This window comes from Salminus brasiliensis, chromosome 8, assembly GCF_030463535.1.
Source record: "Salminus brasiliensis chromosome 8, fSalBra1.hap2, whole genome shotgun sequence".
Taxonomy (NCBI): Eukaryota; Metazoa; Chordata; class Actinopteri; order Characiformes; family Bryconidae; genus Salminus; species Salminus brasiliensis.
In genome coordinates this window covers 9,736,854-9,752,908 of record NC_132885.1, presented here as the reverse complement: position 1 = coordinate 9,752,908, position 16,055 = coordinate 9,736,854, and the positions used below count along the sequence as shown (strand labels likewise).

The window sequence follows — 16,055 nt, the reverse complement described above, 5'->3', positions numbered from 1 at the left end:
AGCCTCTACAGATTATATCCCAAGGAATATTATTCAGTAATTTCATGGAAAACTACGCCCTCCTTAGTCATTCTTAAATTATAAGAGTGAGGAATAATTTGCAAGAAGCTGACACGGTTAAAAGCAGACTAGATGGATAGATAGATAGACAGACAGACAGACAGACAGGCAGGCAGGCAGGCAGGCAGACAGACAGACAGACAGACAGACAGATAGATCGATAGATAGATAGATAGACAGACCAACAGACTCAACTTTGTCATTGCTCAGTACAAGGCAACCTATAACAGACAGCAACAAAAAGGCAGTCAGTCAACAGTAAAATAAATATGAGAATATTTTTATGTATATCTATGATAAATAAGATGTAGGTCACAATACATAGTAGGTTCACATATGTATACATTTACCCCATAATGCAACTACTACTACTACACTACTGTATATAACAACAGCAGAATTTGATGTGCTGTGAAATACCCAGAAGATTCAGTGGTGATCATTTCTCCACTGACTGACCGAACAGCTATTCACTTTTAAGGTCTGGAATTCAGCTCTGTAGCTCAGCCTCAGTAGGTCAGAACAGAACGTCAAGGTATGATGCAAGTCTTTAAAACGATTGGATTTCAGACTCTGATGGCACAACAATGGAATGGATTGATGGCTTTTGCTCTGGCTCTTACACGTGTCAACTTACACATATAAAAAGACTTGGATCACATGATCAGAGTGTAGCTACCGAAACTTTTCAAGCATTCACAAGCATAAGTTAGTAGTGTAAGGTAATCTCTCCTATGCCAAGTCACTCAATAGGGCTTATCTGTGGGAGTCTGGGAGCTGTCAGTGAGGATGACAATGGTTTGAAAATGCCTCTACAACAAAGGGATCTCTACGCATTCCTTATCAGAGCCAAGCTAAAGTATAGTTATATTCAATCCGGTTCTATTGCAGACTGGCTTATGGATATCTGGCTATTAAAGACTCAAAGGGAGCAGTGTAGGTCAGATAAAAGTGATATGCAGGTCAGTCTACTAGAAACGTGAAGGTCAGCCTACTATTTAACACATTAATTCATAGCATGTTAGGATAACAACTACAATAAAAAGGCCATTTAAAGCCATTGTAGTGGGAATATGAGTTAAGTAAAGGTTAATCCCATTGATTTTTCTATATTGCTGTATAATTCAATCAATAATGACCAGAGGGGTTTGACGAAGGATGGATTGATGACTAGTTTATCAGTTTAGATTTCTTTACATTTGTGGTGATAGGAACCAGAGGTTACAGAGTCTACATCACAAATAAACAAACATTTACCAACCAAAACAACAAGTGAGTCTACACATCTCTTTTATGTGCAATATTGATTAAGGTAAAATAGTGGGAAACCAAACGAAAGTCTGCATATATATATATATATATATATATATATATATATATATATATATAAAGTATGCATATATGTCAAACAGGATTGGGCATGTATTAAAAAATACATGTACATATATATTCTATACACTTTTTCAAGCAGTATATATTGGCCACATATACATACACTGTATGTGCTAAACATAAATTAATCTAGATTTGTCCCAATATATTTCCCAAATTTAAATACATTGGCATAATATCACATATATTTCAATATGTGACAAATATATGTTGAATACAAGGGAATTCTGTATATATTTACCACTGACAGGTGAAGTGAAAAACATCTTCATCTACAGTAGCATCTGTCAAGAGGTGGGATCTATATATTAGGCAGTAAGTGAACAGTCAGTTCTTAAAGGTGATGAAGGTGTTAAAAGCAGAAAAATGGGCAAGAATAAGAATCTGAGCTACTTTGACAAGGGCCAAATTGTGATGGCTATGTCAAACGACTAGGTCAGAACATGTTGAAAATAATCAGGCAGGTCTTGTGGGGTGTTCCTGGTATGCAGTGGTCAGTACCTACCAAAAGTGGACCAAGAAAGGACAAACGGTGAACCAGCAACAGGGGCATGGGCACCTGAGGCTTATCGATGGGACCCATGGAGGCCCCACCTCACAAGCACATGAGATTTCTGTATGGGCTTTTGGGAACTGGGGCCTTACTGTATGCTGGCTTTTCCTCTCCACAATAAATGTTTAGCAATAGACCACAGGCTAAAATTTTATTGTAGAGCTACTGCAGAAAACAACGTCTTAGGAAGTGCAATTTGCAATTTTCTGTAAATAATATGTAAATAATATTGATGTTTTTTACTTCTATTATTTATATTGTGTATATATTGGTCATTTATCTACATTTTGCATCTGAGTGTCTTGCTATCCCTTTGCTGCTGTGACACTGTGAATTTCCCCACTGTGGGACTAATAAAGGATTATCTTATTGTATCTTATCTTAGACACATCATGATACATTACACACTTTGAATGCCTGGATTCTAGCACCACTACTCTTACGTTTCTCCAGAATAGAGCATTTCACACCAATCCACAATGGATTTGCTTACATCATAATGTTTTTTTATTATGCGTAAATATTTTCTTTATTTTAGTGGAATTACCCTTTAATTCACCTCAGTCAAGAAGTTTTAGTAATCAAGCTTAAAATACCTATTGTACTTCTCCCCCAGCAAACTGGACTAAACTGAAAGTATTCTTCCCCCAATCTCCTCAGAGACACCAATATCCATGCTGAAAAAGCTGGAAGACGGCAGTTATCCAGAGGGCACCGGAGCTACGCTTGAGTGTGAACTGTCCAGACATAATGTAGATGTAAAGTGGACAAAGGTAAGACTGAATGAACCCCCTAATTTGTACAGAGAAAACTGAGAATCAGAATCTTAAGTCATGGTTCAAAGTTGATGTTACAGTAATACAGTAATGGTGGTTGGTGTGGCGCAACAGATAACACCACTACCTGCCAGTGAGCTACCACACCATGTCGGAGACCAGGGTTCGATTCCTGGCCTGGGTGACTATGCTGCGCTACACCAATAATAGTCCTTGGGATAAGGGCGTCAGCTAAATGCCATAAATATAAATGTAAATGCCATGAATGCAATACAGCAATAGTATGTGTATAGTATGTTTGCTGAATATGTATTAGATAATGTGATAGCTTCATATTCAAACCCACCATTCTTTTTGCTGACCTAGAATGGAGTTGAACTTAAACCAGGCAAGAATCATCGTATATACTCCATGGGGAGGAAACGCTTCCTACAGATCTTGAAATGTGAGCTAGGAGATTCAGGTGTATATGTGTGTGATGCTGGAGACGCCACTACTTCCTGCTCTGTGGAAGTCTACGGTAACATTTCAAGAGTCCTAAAGCTGTGATACTGCTGAGTATGTCAGAGTGCATGTGTGAGGATACGCATGCTGTCCATCAGTGCAACACTGCCACCCTCAGGAAAAAAGAGAACTAAGACTCTGAATGTCTGGATATTGAGATCAGACTCAGACTCAGAAAGTGCTCAGGAAAGACTTTCAACTTTTTCTATAGTCAATCTTAGTGAAGTGAACCTCAGAGCTCTGACTCTTATCTCCAACCTGTACCTTCAGCTTTAAAGAGGCTGTCAGCTGTGTGCTCTTGAATGTGCAAGTAATGCTGGTCATGGAGATGTGGTGCTTCATCTGTTGGATTTGATTTGGGTGGCAGTGAGTGAGTAAGCTTGCTAGCTGTTTTAAGAGCTGCTATACAGCCTGTAGTCTTGTTTTTTGCTCATTCCCGCTGTACCGTACTCATACTGGACTGTGGTGAGAACCAAACCGTGCCTTTTGCGTACCGTTACACCCCTAGACTGCAGTGCAATTTCAGTTTGTTAATTGTGTTAATTGGGTCCTCTTCTCTCATCATTGAATGGCTGCTGTACATTTCTAGCCAAATGTCTGCTATATAATTAATTAGCTATCCTGAGATAACTAAAGCCATTGCAAGCAAGCAATGTTTGCATGATTTGCCCAATGTCTACTTGCACTTAATTAAACAGCATGTTCACACTGTATTTCCCACCCTTTGAGAGTAATTTAGTCTCCGCAATCAAACTAAATCTCACACAAACTCTCCATCAGATAGAGATTCTGTTTTTAGCTTTTCAGCCCCTTTAAGTGATAGATTAGAATATGTTTGGTTAAGAATAATCAAATCACACATCTTCAGGATCATTAAGACATTTGTGATATTTACAGTTGGGTTCAATATCACATGACGTGCCATTGTCATAACTGTGGTTCTGCAATTTGCTCTTGGTACAGAGAGGGAGCTGGAAGTGTTGCAGAGTCTGGAAGATCTGGATATTCAGGAGGACCAGAATGCTGTGTTTATGTGTGAAGTATCACTAAATGATGTAGCAGGAGAGTGGTTCAAGAATGGAGAGAAAATCAAACCCACCAGCACCATCAAGATCCGCCAGGAAGGTTACCTGTACAGTCCTATTCTAAATATCTAATGTCCTCCTCTGTTCAGTATCTGCTCAAAGGACTATTTTTGCATTTTCTTATAAATATTATGTAGAAATGTGATTTTGCATTCATATAAAGCCCTGTCTTTACTGAATAAAAGCCTATGACTATGAATCCCATTGATATTGATATTCTCAGCAGTGTGTTAACAGCAATAACTCATATTTTGCTCTGATGCACAGGAACCAAGCACTTCCTTCTTATGTGCAACGTTAAAGGAGAAGATTCAGGAGAGATCAAATTTGTTGCCAAGAACGTTGAGTCTATTGCGTACCTAGAGGTGGAAGGTAAGACTTTCATTTTCTTGACATCAGTTAAGTTAAGTGTCTGTGTGTGATATCTGACCTCCTTTTATGTTTCCTTCCTCCCTCTTCTCAGAACTCCCTGTGAACATAGTGAAGCCGCTGCAAGACAAAACAGCTCTGGAGAAGAGCCGCGTCATACTGGACTGCACAGTGTCCAACCCTCGATGCAGCATCCGCTGGTATAAAGGCAGCAATGTCATCCTGCCCTCAGAGCGCTTTGAGATTTGCAGTGAGGGCTGCTATCGTAAGCTCGTCATTCAGCAGGTGGCCCTGGAGGATGAGGGTACCTACAGTGTCCAGGTGGGAGATTACACGTGCTCAGCAAGACTCACTGTGGAAGGTGAGACTCAATATTGGTTCAATGGTTTCTTAAATAAAGAAAAGGCTCTAATTTCAAATCCTTAGTGACAAAAGGTCACATTACACTGTTAAAAGTATAACCTCCTTGAGGAAGTTTTGGAGGTTCTTCTATTTGAAACTGTGGAGGAATCTCTCAAGGTGTTTTGAGGAACCTTCAAGAAAGGTTTTTTAGAAGAAAGGGGTTCCTTAAAGGTTCCTCAAAGCACCTTAGGAGTTTCCTCCACAGATTCAAACTAAGGAATCTCCAAAATGTTTAGTGTAGCAAATGACTTAAAATTCTGAATCTGGGCAGTAAGTTCATTTGTCCTTGTAATAAAATCATACATAATTATAATAACACATATATTTATATATCAAAATCAAATCAAATCAAATTTTATTTGTCACATACATAGTAATACACAGTATAACTTGCAGTGAAATGCTTTTTTTGACAGTCTGCCCACATCAAAGCTATTCAATAAAGATCTAAATTTAAACTTAAACTAAACCTTAACTTAATGAAATAAAGTGCAAAAGTGCCAAAAAATAAAATTAAAATAAAATAAAATAAGTTACATTTAAGTTAAATTTAAGTTAAAAACTAAAATATGAAAATATAAAAATATAGAAATATAAGAAGCAAAAAATATACAGATGGAATAGTGTGTGTCTGTGTATATATATATATATATATATATATATATATATATATATATATATATATATGTATACATATGTACATATTTATCTGTATGTGAGTGTATGTGTGAGTTAAAAAGAAAGAAATATTTGCGTTATTGTAGTAGTGTCATAGTGAGTTGTCCGTGAGCCAGATATATATATATATATTAGTTGTCAGATATATATACATGCAGGTAAAATGAACAGTTAGTTAGATTTACCAAACTAATTAACCAAACAAATTTTTAAATGTTATCTATTAACAAAATATTAGTCACCTTGCATGTTTAGGGTGGTAGTACCTTTAGGCTCCTGCAGATGCCACGGATGATCAGACTAGAAATACCTGTGGGAGGTAGGGAGAGGAGGGTGGTATGCAGTGAATGTCTCATTGGAAGTGTGGAAAATGGGTGGCAAAGCAGGTGTTAATGTTTGGCATTGATTAAATTATTATCTGCCAATTGAACATTTAATTACTTTCATCAGTCTTTCACCTGCTCATTAACTGTAATCACCCAAAAGAAACGTAGTAACTTAGAACCGTCACCTACTGCAACATAAAAGTCCTTCACGTAAGATTCACAAGTGTATCCTCGATCTGGAAGCCACCTTGTTCTTCCTCCATTCTTTGGAGCGCACTTTCAGAAATGATGCACCTGTAAAGGTTAGAGGACGCTGGGAGGCAGCAATTAGAGGTATAAGATCCGACAATACATTGAAATACACTCTAAATTGCAACACACTCACTAAATGTGTTAACATGCTGTCATCTTTAGCATCTCTTCTAAGTGTAAGTGTGAGTGTACTTGCCAACTAACCACCTAGTTGACATGATGAATGGCAAATTCTACAGTTACACTGAAATCTAGATACAAACTGGTATGTAAAACAAATGTGTCAGGTGCTTCTCTGATTGCATTATACTGCCCTCTAGTGTCTAAATCCAACTTGCACAAGAGGCAAGACACAAGACAGGACAAGACAACCACATTCACCATTAGTGTTGGACACAGCAATTTGGAATTTTGCTTCCGCCTTTAACCCACCCATGCAGTGATCAAACACACACATTTACACTAGTGATCAAACACACACAGTGACTGTGAGCACACGTGCCCGGAGCAGTGGGCAGCCATTGCTGCGGCGCCAGGGGAGCAGAGAGGGTGAAGGGCCTTGTTCAAGGGGCAACAACCCTATCATTAGTAGGCCAGAGCTCAAACCGCTGAGCCACCACTGCCCTAAATGACCCTGTAGACTTGGAGGCATATATAGTCTTGGCCAATGCTATTGTTTTTGCTGTACACAGACATTTGGGTTTGAAATCAAAAGATGAATATAAGAAAATAGATATGTTACACAGCCCATGAAGTTTATTAATATAATATAATGTTAATAATATAATATGATGATATAATGATAATTTTAATATCATAATAATAATGATATGGACATGTGTTTCTTGTTGTCCAGAGGTACCCTGTTGTATTTCATGTGTAAACAATTACTAGCTGTGAATGACTGCTCTTGGACTAAGTCCTGGATTTTTCCTGTGTAGACAGCAATAGTTGTTAAACTGGGTAAAGCAACATGAAAACCTGAGAGTCGTCTATGGGAGAAAAGCAATTTGTCCCGAGCCATGAAAAATAGAAGCCTAATTGAAGCTGCAAAGAAAAAATGTCAGAAATGTCCAGAAATGTTTTTCTGACAGTTTACAGAAGAAATAGATCCTCCAGACCTCCAGTCTAAGTGGGAGGAACATCAGTGACTGGAGGAGGTCAATCACCAAACCCTAACCCAGTTGAGCTTGCATCCCAATGATGGTGCACCATTGGAGACCATTACCAGATTAGCAAAGGCTGTTAGTGCAGTAAAGAGGCAACATACTCTATTAATACCCTTTACTTGTGTGCAAACATTGTATTAGTCAGTGTTTACTTCTGGACATACAGGTCAGTAATGACCACATGCAAAGTGTGCAGTATTGTATTAAAATTCTATTCATAAAGGCACAATGCCAATGCTCAGTACAGCATTCCCTGTTTAATGCAGCACTGTTTTTACACTCAATCTCAGTAACATCCAATCAAATCGACAAGTTAATCAGCTCATTCATAGTAATGACCACTGCTCAGTGCCGGTTTGTGTGCCAAAATAGGCCAAGTTCTAATAAAAGAAGCAGAAATTCTGTTTATTAAATATATGCAGTGGTAATTTGTTATGATTCTCTATCCAAACAGAATAATCTGTTTTTTAAAACATATTTCTTAATCAGTTAAGTGCATTTACATGCATCATGACTGACATTCATCCATGTGTCATTTTTTGCATGACAGTATGGTTTTTGAATCGCTAGCACATGCAAATGAAGGGAAAGGGCACCAGTAAAAACCACCAGTACATCACAGGGAATCTGGTGGTGTGTTTCATTATTCTGGCCTGTTATTGCGTATTTAAATGATTTGGATTGCTGTTCTCTCTGAAATGTCAGATTTTTACCCTTCTGCCTGTCTGTTCTAACAGCCCAGCCGGTCCTGATGGTACAGGACTTGCAGGATGTGGAGGTGACAGCCCCAGAGGAGGCCTGCTTTGCCTGTGAGGTCTCTGTGCCTGCGGTCAAAGCTCCCATTTGGACTCTGAATGGAGAGGTCCTCCAGCCTGGCCCCAGGGTTCTTGTGGAGAAAATGGGGAAAGTGCACCGGCTCACCCTGAGGCAGACATCAGAGGACATGACTGGTGTGGTGGAGTTTGTTTCGGGAAAGGCCAAAAGCACTGCACAGCTGCGAGTTAATAAGTAAAAAGGCAATGGAGGTAATACATTTGTAGGTCTAAACTTCTTGAAGTGGGAAGCTGAAATGTCTAATAAATGATTATTGTTTCTAGTGGTTTGACACTGCACTGTTAAAGCAGAGTCTTTTACACTATTTCACTAATGGAGCATAAACTTTTTAGAATGAATAGTAGGTGAAAAGTCATCATGTTAAATGGATTTGTTGACAGCATTGATTAGCATTGGATCAGAGCCAAATCAAGCTCAATGGTTATGCTGTGTTTAGAATGTAGAAAAGTGCTTGGCCTTGTTTTAGGACGAACCCGAAACACCCAAGGGTAGCCAGGCCAGTTCCCCCCAAACGGGGAATTCCACCACTGTTGTAGCATTTTCTCCGCAGTTACTCCCAATTCTGTATTTCTTTATATTGGTGGTGATGGAAATCAGGTATTGTGGGGTTTTGACAAAAGTAAAATAATAGCTTAGGGTTCCTGAGTAGCGCAGCTCTGGGTGGGTAGGACGGCCCAACCTCTCCCCCATGACTCAGAGCAGCCGTCTGTGAGCTAATGTAACAAAACTGGCAGGTAGTACTCTCCTCCAGGCGTGTTCAGCTGTCCAAAGATGTTTCGTCAATGGCAGTTTGCAAATAAGCAGTTAGCTGGCTTCATGTGACTCAGAGAAAGCACACACTAGCCTTTACCCTGCACAGCACTGGTACATAGAGTCCTAGCTAGAGAACTTTGTGGGTTTTTTTCTTCTAAAGTTTTTGTGTCGGACAGCAACCTTATTCTTAATTTGATGTAGTTTAGGTAGTTCTAGGTTCCCATCACCACCGCTATTAACGTTTCTTACTTTTTTTCCTAGAACTTTGCATTTCACAAAACACACTGAATGTTTCCTTATGCAGAAATGTCATTAGAAAACAAATTCCAAAACATTTGGCTCTTAAAATAAGGTCAAGGTTCAACCTCTTGAACTTTAGGTTCATTATTTAGTTATTAATCCTTATGTAGAGAGGCTACTGTGATTGTTCTGGTAATGCTTTGATTTAGCATATTTTGTGGAATCCCACACGGTTCAATTTTAGGGCCTATGAAAATCTAATGTTAATTCTGACCATAATGTAGTTATAAAAGTGAAGAAGTGTGGATTACAGGGTCTTAGGGGTAATGTCTAACTATTCCTTTCCACTTTAAATTCACAGATTTCCCTTGAGAGACATGGAGCCACCTTGCAGTTACTGAAATTGATGCCTCCAAGCCAGAGTGTGAAAACATATTTGGCTGTTCTTTAACGGCGGGGGTCTGGGGTGTGAGGGGTCTGCGTTTTAAAAGATATCCTGAGTTTAGAAAATTTGCTTACGTAGGCCGACATCTACCCAGCCAGTCCAAATGGTTTGCACTGATCAGAACGTTGAGGCTTATACAAACAAAATAGCTACAAATGTATTTTCTTTATTTTCAGTGTAAATTAAACATCCCAGTATTCCCCTTACACTAAGTTTACTGTTAGTTATGAAAGTGATTGTATTGGCATAACACTGCTGTCAGTTACTGCTCGTTATGTGTTATGGTTGTGAGCGTCGTAAATGTCAGTAGATGTAGGTTACAGTGCCAAGATGAACCTGCCCCTCATCTGTGACGCTAAGAAACTTAAATTTGTTGAGAAGTAAGTCAGTACTTAATTCCTTTTCCGTAAGTGTTTGTCTAATGTCCTTTGTATAGAGATCCTTTTTCTAAACATTGTTTTTTGGAATGCAGGTTAAATAAATACTGGGAGTCAGAGAGTTACAGAGGTGTGGATTTAAAAAAAAAAAAAAAAAAAAAAAAGCACAGGGCCAAAAGGTTATTATAGGAAGGCTTAGTACTGAGTGCTTGTGTCATCACATACATGACAGTGAGTCAGCATTATCTGTTCAGTCGACATATTTATCAGACCTGTAGGGAAACTGTGTCATTAACAAATAAACGGAACTGTTTTCCTAAGCAGTTGGGCCTGTTGCTTCTTCCATATTTATTTGAATAGGCCTCACAGTCTATTCCTAGTAGGCAGGTAGTGTTGTTTACTTGTGTATTGTTTACTTGTTTTAGAAACAGCTGGAAATAAAATAAGCTTCTTGCCTCTAGTCTTCTTCGTCTTGTCTTCGGCCACATAAATCAACAAACGATTTTTTTTGTTTTTTTGTCCATGGTTTCATTTATGATATAGCTCATTCAGTACAGTAAAATACAATTAATAATTACAAAACGACTTTAAAAACTAGGTTACAGTTGACTTAATTTAAACTTGGCATTCCTATTCCCAAATCACAAACAAGAAAGAACATCTCTAGCTATTAATGCCAAAATTTGGTTTGCTCTACGCAAATGAGCAGACAGACAAATGTGTGGAACAAAACATGCTGTTTGAGGGGTTTGTTTAGATGAGAACATGACAAAAGTAATGATGAGGCTATTTACATTCTTGTTTCTGAAAATGGACTTTTAAATTCCACTCTGGAATTGCCCAGATGGCACAGCATAGGCCTATTAGCTGCCCTGCCATTAAGTCAGGGTCTGCATCAGAGACAGCACAGTAAAAGTACACAGGACATCTCAATGGTAGGCTGTTCTTAGTCCAGTGTCTCTGTTGTTGCAGCACTAAACATTAAGGCCATTCCTGATTTCTAGGTTTTCAAAGCTCTTACAAGATCAATGCTTAGCAGCCATCGGTTTGGCTGTGGATTGTGGTAATCAATGGATGTTAATTGGTTGATTACAAATCAGTTTCACTTGCATAGAGCCTTGCATTGTCGTCATCATCGTCATCATCATAAGGCAGAGAATCCTGGATATGAACCCTGGACCCTGAATGACTTTTTTAGGAGACAGAAAAAGAACAAATGAAAAGAAAAGAAAAAACTAAAAACAAATATCATGACACAGAACCAGCCTCCAGGGGGAGCCCTTTCTCCTACAAACCATGACCTCCGAGTTCAGGGACCACATTACACTTAAATGCTTGACATAAAAGTGCTAATCTAGGATCAGGCTGGCTACTCGTAAAGCACTTCAGACTGCTGATCTAGGATATGATTTTACAAGGTCAGCATAGACACTGCTCCTGCTCTGACACACTTTATGGACACAGCCTTGAACACCCTGTGAATCCACATCAAGGGTTTGGGCCCCAAGTTGACCCTAAATCACTGCACATACAGAGTCTCCAGCTCCGTTCTGTTACTGTCCCATTGCTACGCGCCACACAGCAAGATGGTCTCAGGGTTTCTGGTGCTGCACTGGAAAGGACCACTGCGACCTCAGCAGACATGCTGCTTAATGCATTCATTCTACCAAGACCTTATGATACAGACAGCGCCCACCAGAGATGAGCAGCGCATGCAGAGCTGGGTTAAGCTGGACAGCACCACGGTCAGAGGAAGCAGAGGGAAATAGCTGAAATCCTTGCTGCGATTTGCCCTTTTAGATTTCCCGTGTTAGAGTTAAGTTAAGCGCCATTTCTATGCATTATAAGGAAATTACAAAAGCGCAGGCTTATTATTCAACCCGAACACCAGCGAGACTATTACATAAGAGGAGGGGGGGGGGAAACAAAAAAAGGAAAGAAAAGCACTGGTCCAGGCACACTGGTTGCATAAGAGGACCAGCGTGAGACGTCTTTCTGAGATTGATGAGGCCTCCAAGAATGTACCAAGTCAGACATGCAATTCAACTACACGCCTGGCACTGCATCAGAGTCAAGTGTGTTCAGAGAGGACTTTGAATCCCCACTAGCTGCAAGCTAACAGAGTTTCACGGGAACATCCAGGTAGCAGGACTGCTGCAAGTGGAGTGTGAAGCCACTGGGCCTTGTTTTTTCCTTTCCCCTGTATCTTCTGTCATTTCAGAACTAGAAACTGCTTCTGATAGTACCGACGTTTAACATTTTCAAAGGACAATCTGATACATGGTATTGACCATGAATCTAAAGAGTGATCTGAAGATTTCTAGCTGATGTTGGAAACAATGGAAATAAGGAGTCGCTGTACATTTGCAATAATACAAGAAAAATATGCAGTTTTCAAGTAAAGAAAACTTAACGGTGCTTGTAAAACGTCCAGGCCAGAATTGTGAACGTCAAACTCTCGCTCTCTTCTGTGACACACACGTGAGAAAACGCCAATATTACAAAACAGCTCAACCATCGATATCACCACCACAATCCTCATCTTCGCTTTCTATCTTCTTATCCCATCCAAACATTCCACAGTCTCAACACTGACACTTGCAAGAGAGTCCATCTGCTAGTGTTAAGCCACACGTTCATTGCCATTGCAAAACAAAAAAAAAAAGCTCAACTCCCAACACTAAGGCACCTTGATGGTCATCAGCAGTAACTTTCAATTCTGAAAAATCCTCCACCACAAAAACAAGGCGATTTAGTGATTTAGTGAAACGCAATTAAGGCTCATGAAGAGGTTTGTGCTTCTGCTACAATACAAACAGGACTTGATTCCAGAACGCTTCACTTAAACGGAGTAAGGGAAACTCACTGACATAGACAGCATAAGACAAACTGTATTTGACTAAGAACACTTGTAATATTGTCTGAAGAACAGGTCTGCTACAGTAAAACCTTGACCTCAACGGCTAAAATAAAAGCATGTGGTGTGTATTTTTTTTTTCTACAGGTGCTTTAGCTTGTTTACCATTTAAACTGAAAACTGAGTCCTCATTGGCTTAGGTACCAGCTTCCCTTTCACACATCCGTAGCTCTGCAAAATCTTAACATGACTGTTTAGGTCAAGCCATTTCCATTTGAAAAACAAAGTCAGGAAAAAGAAAAGAAAAGAAAAAAAAACAAAAACACAATGGTTTGTTTCTGAAAGTCTAGTTTAAATTTAGCTGGGATTAAAAAAGAAAAGCAGTCGGCAGAATATTGTGTGTGATTGACGTACATGGTGTTGTTTTCATTTGGGTGCTTCTTATCCTCAGACAGCGCTGACATTTTGGCAAACCACCTTGTTTCAGCTACTTATTGTATATATTTTCTACAGGTGTGTATATATATATATATATATATATATATATATATATATATATATATATATACACACACATACATACATACCTGTAGGTAAACACCTTTGACACAAACTGGGTGTAGATCACCTTACAACAGCAACAATAGGAGCTGAGGCGTTGAACACAGCTGGCAAATGAATTTAAAATCTTATAGCTGCTATAAAGCTATATGTAATTTTAGGCCTTCCAGCAGACTCTTGGCAGCCATATGAAGGCTTTGATTTGCCTTTCTTACCAGCATACAAACAGTTCTCTCCATCAGGTTTCTTGGTCTTCCAGACCACGTCTTGACCTCCACAGTTCCCATATTTCAGGATCATTGTGCACTGTAGAAACCGCAAGCTGCCATTAGTCTTCCCGTCTTGTGGCATTTGATTCCTTTCATTTTCAGCGCTTTAGACAGTTGCCATGTTTACTGAGTGTTAGTATAAGGTTGGAGAATTTATAAAGCTTGGAAATTTGATTTATCTGACTGTTCCAACTGCTGACATGCCACACCTTGGCACAAGCCACATTTATGATTTTAATTTGAGAATAATTATTATGCTTCATTTAAGACTACTGTTTGATTCGCAACAGAAGTTATGCTTATTCACGTTTTCAACATAAAATCTCCAGCACAACATTTCTTTTAAAGATTTTTTTTTTTATACTGGTGACCGAATAATTTTTAGAATATGGTCTAAAATGACAACTCAAAATGTAATAATTGGCACACTAGACAGAATATTAGTTAACACATTAGTTAACAGAAGAAAAATCTTCTACAACAACTTCTAAAATCTCACATCTCTTACACAGACTTCTCAAGGCACCCAGGCAGCAGGGAAATTAATCATAGTCTTGCAATACTTTCAATGTAGTGACTTTAAATTACACTGAACATCTGCTTGTCAATAGTACTGAATGTCCACAAGACCAGACTGATGGTATTTAATCTCCACCCCGATTCAGAATGACTCAGAAAGACTGGACCAAGCCACTCCAAAAGTCTCTAAACACATTTACTGCATGTCCAACTGATGAAACAGGGTCACTTGTCAAAATGTCAGAGCTGTTGCTTTATAAATCTAGTCATCCAGAAGTCTTTCCCAATCAATCATTTAAACAGAGCTTCCCTCTACCTTGCCTTTAAAGTGGGGGGAAAAAAGTTACAAAAAGAAGGAATAACATTTGTTTAAAAAAAAAATTATAATAAAATTTGTTTTTTTAATATGTGTGCCATAAAGCAGTCCTTCACAGTTCCATCAGCCATACCAGGTTTCATTCAACTTGTTTCTTTTCTGTCAAGCATCCTGTGAATGGAATTCTGGGTAGGTGAAGAGGACCGAGCAGACAGCCGATCCTGTTAGCGGGGAAGTGGCGCTCTGAACCCACCAGCCTCCCTGGCCCCATAGTGAAAGCTGCTCCACGTATCACGTTAGCTGCTAGTCCTCTGCTGTTTCAGCACAGCATACACGTCATCCACTTTACTCAGTCTCTCAAAGAAAGGGATCAGATCCAGTAGCTCGGTGTCAGACATGTCATCAAACCAGGAGGCTACAGGTACCTAGAGAAAGCAACATCATGGAGAGGTGTTAAAGAAAGCTAGGGCAAAAAAGCTCCCAACTAAACAGATATTTAAAATAAATAAATAATAATAAAAGTAATAGAACTGAAAATGAACGTATGGGGACATACAGCGTTGTCTGGGTGGAAAATGTACGATGCTGGCGAATTATCCACGATGATGACTTTATTCAGGTCCCTGCCCAGCCGGCTTAAGTCTTTGACGTAGTTTCCACGATGGAACACGCAGGATTCTCGAAAGAGACGGCAGCGAAAGGCACCCCATTTATCCAGCAGGTCTGAGACAGGGTCTGCATACTGCAGGCAGAATAGGAACCAAAAGACAGTAAGTTTTCTATGCATTTCTATATATTTATTTTTAGCTGAGTAGTTCAGAGAAATATCAAACGTATACAGTTCTACAAAAATAGCCTGAAGTCAATCTGTCTATTTTTACAGATAACAGTACGTCATACAGTATCACAAACCAGGAAAGAGATTTCTTAACAACACGTGAGCGCGTTGACAACCCAGGCATGCAGTCTGCATTAAAGCCGGCACCGATCTAATACGGGGTATTAATATCAAGCTGATATCAGCAGAAAATGCTAGATTGGATACTGGAGGATAAAAAGGAATGAATCTGATCCAACTAGCGATGTTTAAGTAGTTTGAGCACAATGGACCTTTGTACGTTTATCTAGTCTGAAGAGCCACAATAAAAACCAGCTCATTCAGCTTAAAGCCGTTTTCAAAGACCGGATATCACTTTAGTATTGGCTCATACTCAAGACTTTAATATTGACTTCCAAAAATAAAGTGCCTGCTTCATCATATATCATACCTACTATGGTTCCCAATAATACTATTAGGTTTCCATTACTTATTTGCATA

The 16,055-nt window shown here is 39.1% G+C and overlaps 2 protein-coding genes across 2 annotated transcripts in view; one reads left to right on the top strand and one right to left on the bottom strand.

Annotated features, from left to right (window-relative positions):
• obsl1b (obscurin like cytoskeletal adaptor 1b) overlaps positions 1-8,578 on the top strand; it is a 37,643-nt gene extending 29,065 nt beyond the window's left edge. Inside the window, exons 16-21 of the mRNA XM_072686290.1 lie at positions 2,666-2,778; positions 3,148-3,301; positions 4,249-4,410; positions 4,638-4,742; positions 4,834-5,100; positions 8,304-8,578. Coding sequence (XP_072542391.1) covers positions 2,666-2,778; positions 3,148-3,301; positions 4,249-4,410; positions 4,638-4,742; positions 4,834-5,100; positions 8,304-8,578 — 1,076 coding nt within the window. The remainder of the gene's footprint in view (positions 1-2,665; positions 2,779-3,147; positions 3,302-4,248; positions 4,411-4,637; positions 4,743-4,833; positions 5,101-8,303) is intronic.
• A 1,810-nt stretch (positions 8,579-10,388) lies between these two features.
• The window catches only part of ctdsp1 (CTD (carboxy-terminal domain, RNA polymerase II, polypeptide A) small phosphatase 1), a 28,115-nt gene continuing 22,448 nt past the window's right edge, over positions 10,389-16,055 (bottom strand). Inside the window, exons 6-7 of the mRNA XM_072685544.1 lie at positions 15,294-15,479; positions 10,389-15,162 (exon numbers count right to left, since the gene is read on the bottom strand). Of these exons, the coding sequence (XP_072541645.1) occupies positions 15,034-15,162; positions 15,294-15,479 (315 nt within the window). The 3' untranslated portion in view covers positions 10,389-15,033. The remainder of the gene's footprint in view (positions 15,163-15,293; positions 15,480-16,055) is intronic.